Genomic DNA, 9532 nt, shown 5'->3' with positions numbered 1-9532 from the left:
AGGGCAGAGAAATAGGTGTATTTGATAGTACATGGGTGTGAGAACTGTTGTGAAATTCTCTGCCATTTTACTACCAGGCAATTGGATTCGGTCCAGAAGCACTGCTTGCACATGAGCAATACACTCTTGTCAAAGGATTGCCATTCCCTGCTTCTCTATGGCATTCCAAAGAAAGAGCAGGGAGGGGTATTTTCTTAATTGTTTTCTTTTAAATGTTCACTTTTAAACTTTGAATGGTCGGCTTATAATGTCAAATCTCACCTGCCTTTATTTTTCTAGTGCTCGCTTAAAGTGTAAAGGAATAGGTCAGATGTATACAAATTATCACATCTCAAATGATTGTTTGAATCTTAGCCAAGGCTTCCTCTCTTCAGCCCAGCTTTTAATCTCTGCAGTTGACTTGGCATCATAAAAGCTAGTCTCTCTCTCAACGTCAGTATGTTAAGCAGGATGAATGCCTTTCTCTTCACTACAGAAACACTGGATGTTACAGCCAGAGATTGCACCATTGCTTCTTAAATTTGTCTGGGGGGGCAAACAAACACACCCCCTTACTACATAGCAGAAAACAAGTTTAAAGGATGCAGTGATGCAGCTGCGTACAAATCGAAAGCAGAAGACATAAACACAACTAGTGTGGACAGAAGGCACCCGTGTGTGTGACATTGTGGATACACCCATCCTCTGCCAGCTGGGAAGGTGGGTGGGTGCCTGCAAATAGCTCAACATGCAGTGACCCCTGACAAAAACAAGTCCCCTCCCTGCCCATTGCTCCACTTTCACTCACCAGGTCTGGGTGAAGTCCTCATTCCACAAATTCCTTCAAAACCAGATTGAATCTCTAATGAAAGTAACCAGTTGGGAGGGAGCGAAACTTTTTCCTTTCCTGATGCAGATCCATACCAGTCATCTCTGTTTCAGGAGGCAGTCAAACTACCCTGGGCATGGAGAGCCAGGGGCTGGGTCACAGTGTCTAGAAGTGATTCACACGGAGAAGCACTGTCAGAGATTAACATGAGCCCATGGGGGGCATTGAGGCCATCGCAGAGTGGGTGGTGAACACAGCTGACGTATATAAGTGTTTAAATAAGCTGGTAACTTTATAAAACAATGCCCACATAATATGGGCTAGTGGATATAAACCAGAGCACCCCTACAGAGATAAGATCAGGGCTGCAATAGGAGTTGTAGGTCAAGAATATCCGCAGAGTTGAGTATCAAGAGGAGGCAAGGGTGCAGCATCTGCTTTTCAAGGAGTCCTGTGATTTTGCTTAGAAAGGCATCAGTAGAGCTCAAGGTAAGATCAGAACTGAGTTACTGAGGGATCTCTCTGCCACACAGTTTTTAAGAGGCAGAATGGGAGTGGGATGAGTCAACATGGCATGGCATGAGCTTGGCTTCACCAGCCTTGTCCAGCCAGCCTTGCCCAGGGTGAGTGATGGGTGCAGTTACTTTAGGGATGTTCTGAAATCAAAGGGCAGGTCTGTTGATTGTTTTTAGTGACAGCCTAGTGACTGATTGACTGTGAGAGCAGCACTAGCTGTGGGCTCTCCCTCGGTCTGTTTGGATCATTGAAAACCTTGTTGCACAACTGTGTGTGCATAATTGTGAGCAGGAATGTGGCTGTGCAGGGTGGGTGGGTAGCAGGTAGTCCTTCCCTGCCTCTGTTACACTAGCTCACTCTTTTCAGGCTTATTTTTAGCCTGTGTCTTTCTCCTGGTCCCATTAAAGTCACTATCTGAACATCTCTTGATAGATTGGACCTGATAACATCAGTACAAGATAGAGGTATGGAGAGGCTGTGCAACTTGCCCCAGGCCACACAAGAGGTGTGAAGAGCAGCGAGGAACCACTTAAACACTGACTCATTTTGTCTCCCTGCACCGGAGATGTTCCCAATGTCATGAAAATATTTTTTAACCAGCTGCAGCAAATTGGGCTCAGTTCAGGTAACCTTGGTGACGTTTTTCAAATCAGGTACAGACACTGGTTGTACCTGCTGATGGGCCATAGAAAATGCAGTAAGCCCTAATCCCTATCCACAGAGATAATGAGTACTACCAGCAGCAAATACAGTACCATAGAAATAATCCGAGGAACACTTTTCTTTTACTCTGAATGTACAGTTATAATGTTTCCTATCATAAAAATCACCCCAAAGCATTTACTCCGGATCAGAGTTTTTTTACGTTTCCCATCTGTAGGAAGTACCCTCACTGGAGGGTTGTTTTTACTTTCAGTTCATAATATAAATGCATTTTTTGGAAAATGTAACTACTGGCCTTTCAGAAAAAAAAAATGAAAAAAAAATATTGTGCAACTGTTTATTATGTAAATGAATGATCCTGAAGGTATAGAAATCTCTTGCATACTTGGTAGACTGAGTTTTTTAAAGGGACTGTCAATTTTAGGCCTATTGATAAATATGGAATGATAAATATGGAAAGAAGAAAAAAAAGTGTGGAAAGGAAGTGTGGAGAAGAACTGATAGAACTGCTCAGCCAGCAAAGTCAAGAAACAACTTTTATGGGGGAATAAAACATAGCCTTGTCTTCCAAAAAATGTGTGTGACCCAGCAAACAGCTCTCAGCACATTTTCTCAGCAAACTGACCTTCAGCCAGAGCTTGTGCATTTGTGTGATGCCAGCTTGGCTGCACTAACCGAGCACGCTGCTGAAAGAGGGTACAGAACAGAGCAGGAGGGAACAGCTCCTGTCTGTGTTTATTAGGGGGTTGCAAGGCAGGAGGGGAGGCTAGCCTTTTTGTCAACATGCAGTCACAGCACCTGTGAAAACAGCCCTGATCCTGGTCCTGCCCTGACCCAGCCCTGGTACTGACCCATGGCTGAGTCATTTTTCTACCTAAGTGTGCCACCTCCTAATCCTTCCCAGAATTAGGTTGTTTTTGAGACTGTCGGTGACCTGAACGGGGAGTGAAGTGTTTTGTTATTGCAAGTACCATGCCAGGACCCATCGAGAGGCAGTGAGTTCCACCAGCTTGTACCACATTGTGTCTGCAGATGCTTTCCTACCCTACTCTTTACTGTGCCCATCCCAGCTGGGCATTAAGCTATCAAACATCTCCTTACCCCACAGTACATGCAAAAAACTCCAGGTATATCCCTAGAATTAATGTGTTTGACCTCTCCAGCAGCTGGGAGCTGATCACAGATGCTGCACCTCACCGAACATCACTGGGGACTCCTCTGGCTGGGCTGGCTCACAGGTTTAGACCATTCCCATACAGCCAAACTCCCAATCTCCAGGCAGGGCCATCCTAGTCATGCTGCCATGGGAACCATCCCTGGATGTGGACATGTCTCACTGCCTGGGAATTATTTGAGAAAGTGGGCACAGAGCAGTGAAACATCAGGGACCTTCCTACAGCACCAGAAGGTGAGCCCCTGGACTGGAGAGGTCATGGAGCTGATCAGCTGTGCAAAAAACAGCCTGGCTGGGATGCATACAGAAGGATAAGCCTCCTTTGCAGTGACTGAGACACAGGAGGTTTGCAAAAACTGAAATAAAATACCCCACAGGTGTCCCCTATCTTCCCTCTGCTGATAACCAGACAGTCCTGGTTATGAAGAAGGTGGATCATTTCAGATTATCCTTTGGGAAAACCCCTTCCCCGCCTCCTACAATTAACAGCTTGTTAATGCATTTTGTCCCAGGGATTTAGGTACTTTCCTCTTTCACAACAGCAGACAGTGTCATTATTCTCTGAAATCCCGTTGACTTCATCCAAAATTTGATGCTGGCCTTTGTCCCGTGGCAATGGGTGCTCTGGTCATCCGCAGATGACTCATCTCTTTCAAATAAATGGTTCTCTATTATTTCAGCCTGTGGCTCTGCACATCCTTTGCAGTTCCAGGAGTCCTTAGGGTATGAGGGAGGAAAATGGGGCACTTGGCCAACTTCCCTCCCTTTCAGTCCTCCACCCACTGCTGCCCGGACTTCACAAAGAAGTCAGGCAAACCCACGGCATGCAGGCAACCTCAGGTCACCCATGGATCAACCAGGACAGACTGGGGACACACTTGCCACTTCTCTCCAACAGTTACTGCCTGCCATGGTGCTCCAGGTACCTGACTGTGGAGGTCTGCCCACCATCCCAAGGATGTGGGAAGGCGTAGGAATGACCATATGTACATGTAGCAGGGAACATGGGCATTGCTTTTGTCTTGTGTGGTAGCTAACAAGGTGCAGGATCCCAGGATCTCTGGGTAAGTTCCTTTTCAGGTGTAATTCCTGGGGCATGTGCCCTCCAGAATTTGTCATAAATTAGGGCCCCTTGAGTTTTGGAGGTGCAGTTGCCACCCTTATTCTGCTGTGCCATGGCATCTCTCAGCACACATGGTCATTACACTGAAATGACCAAGACTGAGCAATGAGCAGACATGCAAAAAGCTGCAGCTCCTGCTGAGTGCTGGCATACATGGCCGTGTGATATACATGCAACACACTCACATTTGATTTAGAAATAAGTATATTTTAGGTGTTACATGGATGGTATGCACACACATTTTCTCATCTAACAGCAATACAGCAATAGCAATAAAGAAGCTATCATAAGGCAAAGTGTATGCCATCAGCTCCAAAGATGCTGTATGCAACACACCAACTTGCTTCCAGCTAGAATTCCCATCATAACAGGGGTGCTCCAAGACTTCCCGTGGTCATGGGATTCCTCTTTCCTCCTCACCATCTGTTGTTCAGGAAGGCCCAGAGCACACTGGCTGATATCCCTGCTGCCATCCCATAGTTGCACCTCACGCTGCCAGCTGCATTGACGTTGCAGAGGTCAGTGTTGCAGCAAGAGACATTCCTGTTGCCCACTTTGAAGTCCTGAAAGTCTGCTGCACATGTCGGTTCACAGCCCTTGCTGATGATGTTGAACACCCCGATGATCCCTGGAAGGAAGGCAGGACCGTTACTCCCAGGACTCAATGAAATGCTACCCAAGCCAAGGAGCATTGATCTGAATAATAAGATGTTAATTCTTATCTGGGTTTACTGCATGGGAAAAGAAAATATTTTTAAAAATATCTACATGTTTTGCTATTGCAGGTTTTATTTTTGGGGTGTCAGTTTGTCAGTAGGGAGGGAAGGAATTCAATCCCTGGTCTCTTGCTCGAGGCAGTGTGTTCCACAGCACAGTTCTCAGGGGCCTCTGAAACAGAACCAACCTACATAAATGTTGTTAATATAGTTAATAAAAAAAGCAGCCATTTACAGCTTTGTCTGGGAGTCTACACTACAAATGGAAGAGGCACAAGTGTGGGGGGGCAATCTTTGCACCTATTCTATACACCTTCATTACATGGAGCCTTTCACCACCCAGGGGAATTACAGAAAACAGGGTTATGCCCATTTCATATATGATGGAGTTATTGGTCAGATGCATGGCCTGTTTATTTATTTTTATTCCCCTGTGGTCAGAGCACAGTTTACATGAGATTTCCTGGTCTTGAATAATTTAATTAAGGCATCAAGTCTTTGCCATATTCATATTTGCCATATTCATATTGGCTCTCCTTTATGTGAATGCATGGCCATGGGTTTGTGAATTACTAACAAAGAGGGTGCCTACTGGAGATATTGAATTCACGGCCTGACAGATGACCTTGAACATGCCACCAATGGGTTTTGTATCCCAGGAGCAACTGGGCTGGCACCATGGATCTGCACAGGGCAAATACGTTTTATTTTTATTTTTTTTCCAGAATTGGAAGAATTAAGTCATAATCCCTTAGCAGATTTTACCTGGAGACATGGAACTGGTTGCATTCAGAGCTGGCTGTGATGGGCAAAGTTAAATTCTGTCCTTTCCATTGAATTTCCCTAGTTAGTTTTTGCTGAAGTGCAGACCCTCAGATTTCAATCCATGTTTCTAACTTTTCAAAGCCATAAGATTATTGCCCTTGTAAGCGAAAAAAATCTTTGATATTAAGGAATAAAAGGAAACCTTATTTTGCATAGGTGAGAGAAGTTAGTAGATATTATTCATATTGCCTTGTCCTTAACCACTACTGCCCTGCTCAGCTATGTGCAGTACAGAGCAGCTGCACTCTCAAATATTTTTGCAGGCACCAGCCATACTGCTCAATATTTCACATGATCTACTGGCAAACACAGGGTAATTTAAGAGGTACATCATCCACATGGCTTTGTAGTCGCACCATTGCTGATGGCCAGGACCACTACTAAGACATTAGGTATCAACAAGGTTTAAACATTGTTTTTCTGTCATTCCTGTCTAAACTGGAACTCATCTGAAAGTTTTTCCTCGCCACTTCTCACCAGATGACTTCCTGATGAACACTGGGCTTTGCTGGCCCACGCCAGCTGGTGTGTCTAGATCAGGTGGGGATGATTGGGCACCCAAGGCTGGAGCCGTGCCTGGCTCCAACAACACAACCCCCCCACACATTGCCCACTCCCCGACTTTGACTTACTGATCACTTCTGTCTTGCATGTGTTCTTTTCGCTGCAGTTCACTACTTCCTTACAGTTGTTGTTGCTGAGTGTTGACTTGCAGCTGAAACACTTTAGAGAAGAACCTGCAAGAGACCGAGAGGGGTTGTAAGAAAAATCCACCTGAAGCACTCCAGGTAACCAAATTTAGTGCATGCGCTGGGAATCAGAACCCTTTTTTTGGGTGCTCAAAGGAAGGCAGTACCTCTGTTATTGGGAAAAGTGTTGTGTTTGTTTCTTTTTTTTTTTTCCATTTTTGGTGGAGAATGTTATTGGTGCTTGGGGTGAGAGGATATTTGGTAGGTGCTGGAGCAGCTCCTGAATTAGGTGGTACAAGGAGGGGGGGGGGCAAACAGAGACCAGCTGGTTATCTGCTCTCATCAGTCAATGGCAAGGGGGCTATTCCTTCATTAGCATTTGAGATACTCTGCTCATTAACTGAGCAGAGAGGGAGGGATGAAGTCCCCAGAAGGTCAGGTCAATATTGTTCACCTGCCTCTTTAGACAGGAGAGTTGTGCCAAGGGTGCTTGTGAGCCTTAGCTGAGGCATTTTCCCCTTGAAATGAGAAAGCCCAAGGGAAAGAGAGGAAAAGGGAGGGGTGGAGCAGGGGATTTGCAAGGTTTCTTCCATCCCTTTTGCTTGGTTTGGCCAACTTGTGCCACCTGCTCTCCCATACTCCCTCTTAGAAAGCAAAAGGTCAGCAGAAAGGGCTTTCGTGTCACTTTATCATGTCATCACGTGTTCCCACCCCATCATGGACATGGGGGAAAAAAGTCAGTGCTATTAACACCTGCTGAGCAGTGACACGGGTCAAGACAAAGCAGAATAAGCAGTTTACAAGTGTCTAGTCCTGATGAAAAATAGTCCCCCAGGGAGTGAGAGCATGGTGCAATTACCTGTTCCTATTACCTCCCGGTGCCCCAGGGCATCGCTGGAGCTTTGCAGCCTTCTAAGTGCGCTGCGAGTGTACGTATGCACTTTAACCCCCTGACTGCCAGGGTTTCTTCAATACCCTGAAACCTAAAATACTCTTTCAGGACACAGACAAGCCCTAATTATAAATAAGTGTTATTCAGAGCAGGAACAAGAAGAAATTTGAAGATCTTGGTCTCCTCTCCAAGATGTTCTGACATAAATGACTGATTCAGCAAGCAGCCAAACCCCAGGTTATCTGTAGTGCTGCACTCTGTTGTCATGCTTATCTGACTTTTAATGCAGTAAAAGTCACTTTTTGGAGCACTCTGCTGAAAGGTGGCAGAGGAAAGGGCCTGGCCAAGGCTGTACAAAACCCTTCTCAGTCTGTTCCTTAAGCATCCTCTGTTGTTTGAGACAAGTTTCTGCTCAGATATGCATTTTCTCTTCTCTGGTAATAGAAAAGAGCTGTTTTTAAACATATTTTTTTTTTCCTAGTCAGGCCAAAAAAGTGACAGATCTGTGCTGCCTGTATCCGATCACCCATCACCCATCCAGCCTAGAAAACAACATGCTCTGGTATTCTCCCCATTTCTCTCCTCCTTTCTCGCCAACAATCTGTGCAGCATCAGAGGCCACTTTTAAAATGAGTCAGAAAGCAAGCTGGAACAAAACCTCTTTGCAGGAATGCTGTAACAGGTATTTTAATGGCATGGGAAGGGTGATAGTAATCCTCCCTCCCCCTTTTAGGAAAAAAAAAAAAAAAAAAAAAAAACACTTATATATAATTAAATAATTAAGTAATTTTGATGTCAGTTAAATTCAGTATTTTATAGGACTTATCATGCCTGGAAGCTGTTCTTCCCAGCACTAGGATCACACCATCAGCAGAGACACACTATCTATTTATTTTTTTTCCACTACACCACCCAGGACACCTTAACAAAATGCAAACATCTTAAAACATCTGCATCAGCATTTCTTCCCTCACTTCCAAACCCCATCACAAGCCTTTTCTCCTAGCTGAAGATCTACTAGAGAGGATGCGGGACTATCTTACCTGAGTCCATGCACAGGACTGCTGCCAGGAGGACGATGAAGAAAACCTTCATTTTGGGATGCCTTTTCTCGTGCTGAATACGGGCTGTTTCCTGGTGGGGTACTTTATATGCTATGGGAGGCAGCAATCATGCATGCCCAGAAGATTACCCCGCGAAGGCACCTGAGCGAGGTTATATGCTAGACCAAGGGAGGGGTTGCTTTGTGGTGGTGATATTTGCTTTAGGTGCCTCTCCTATCTGACTGTGACTTGCCCAGCTACCAAAGCTCCTCTCCACTTCTACACCCTCGCCTTCCCTCCCACCCTTGGGCAAAGTGTTCATGAGTAGAAAAAAAAACAACAACGAATTCCTTAGAACAAGTTGGCCTTATGCAGCTCCCTGGGGCGAGCAAGATTGTGGTCGCACCTGAACAGAGCTCTCCACCCCCACTGCTATCCTGTGTAGAGCTATTGTTTTTTAATCAAGCACAAAATGTTTTGGTTTGGTTTGGTTATTTTATTATTTTATTTTTTTTAATAGACACCTCCCACTATTTATCTGACTCTGTGTGACACTGGTGGCATGCAGTGGCAAGGTATTTGGGCAAATCACAACACATAATCCTCTTCCAGGTAACTGTGTGCTCACATACATTTATTCCTGTATATTGCTTATAATCTAGTAAGAGACAATGCCTAATTCTTTTTATTTATTTATTTATTTATTTTTAAATGTGTGTTGAAACAAAAGGGACTTTGTGATATCTTTCTCTGGTATTATTCTTATCTCCACGTCATATACACTGTGGCATGCCTCTATTTGTCGGTCTCTCTGTCAAGTAGAGGTTGGGTCCAGTTTTGACATTTGAACTCTCACCAGAGTGTACTGTAAATAACCCAGGCTTGTTAAAGAAAATGGCATTTCCCACCACAGATGAGGATGAATTCAGCCACATTCCAGCCTCAAGCACAGAAGTTTTCTTTGGCCAGTTGATGAGAGATCTCTTCCATCCATCATGTCCTTTGGCCACTTCTCAGTGCACACCAGCAGGAAAGAAAAGGAAAGGAAAGGAAAGGAAAGGAAAGGAAAGGAAAGGAAAGGAA

The 9532-nt window shown here is 44.8% G+C and overlaps 1 protein-coding gene and 2 long non-coding RNA genes across 3 annotated transcripts in view; 2 read left to right on the top strand and 1 right to left on the bottom strand.

Annotated features, from left to right (window-relative positions):
- Positions 1–815: 815 nt before the first annotated feature.
- LOC118162806 lies at positions 816–2555 on the top strand. The gene is made up of 2 exons (XR_004748641.1): positions 816–1297; positions 1757–2555. It is a non-coding gene; the product is annotated as an uncharacterized LOC118162806 (long non-coding RNA).
- Positions 2556–4470: 1915 nt separating this feature from the next.
- Positions 4471–8738, bottom strand: LOC118162805 (prostate stem cell antigen-like). Its single transcript, XM_035319233.1, has 3 exons — positions 8450–8738; positions 6458–6562; positions 4471–4912 (listed from the first exon to the last, which is right to left on the bottom strand). The coding sequence occupies exons 1-3, from the start codon at positions 8499–8501 to the stop codon at positions 4701–4703; spliced, it is 369 nt and encodes a 122-aa protein (XP_035175124.1). The 5' UTR covers positions 8502–8738; the 3' UTR covers positions 4471–4700.
- The window catches only part of LOC118162807, a 20403-nt gene continuing 16144 nt past the window's right edge, over positions 5274–9532 (top strand). The window contains exons 1-2 of the long non-coding RNA XR_004748642.1: positions 5274–5395; positions 6988–6991. This is a non-coding gene — a long non-coding RNA (uncharacterized LOC118162807). The remainder of the gene's footprint in view (positions 5396–6987; positions 6992–9532) is intronic.

The sequence above is a fragment of the Oxyura jamaicensis genome, chromosome 2 (assembly GCF_011077185.1).
Source record: "Oxyura jamaicensis isolate SHBP4307 breed ruddy duck chromosome 2, BPBGC_Ojam_1.0, whole genome shotgun sequence".
In the NCBI taxonomy this organism is placed as follows: domain Eukaryota; kingdom Metazoa; phylum Chordata; class Aves; order Anseriformes; family Anatidae; genus Oxyura; species Oxyura jamaicensis.
The sequence above is the reverse complement of the archived record's forward strand: the minus strand, read 5'-3'. Positions and strand labels throughout refer to the sequence as shown.

Bases quoted from the DNA above. Each gene is read 5' to 3' on its own strand.
- LOC118162805 (XM_035319233.1), bottom strand. From the start codon at position 8,501: ATGAAGGTTTTCTTCATCGTCCTCCTGGCAGCAGTCCTGTGCATGGAC. The intron at 6,563-8,449 runs GTAAGATAGTCC...GGTCTCTTGCAG, and splicing joins AGTCCTGTGCATGGACTCAG to GTTCTTCTCTAAAGTGTTTC. The intron at 4,913-6,457 runs GTAAGTCAAAGT...CCTTCCTTCCAG, and splicing joins ATGCAAGACAGAAGTGATCA to GGATCATCGGGGTGTTCAAC.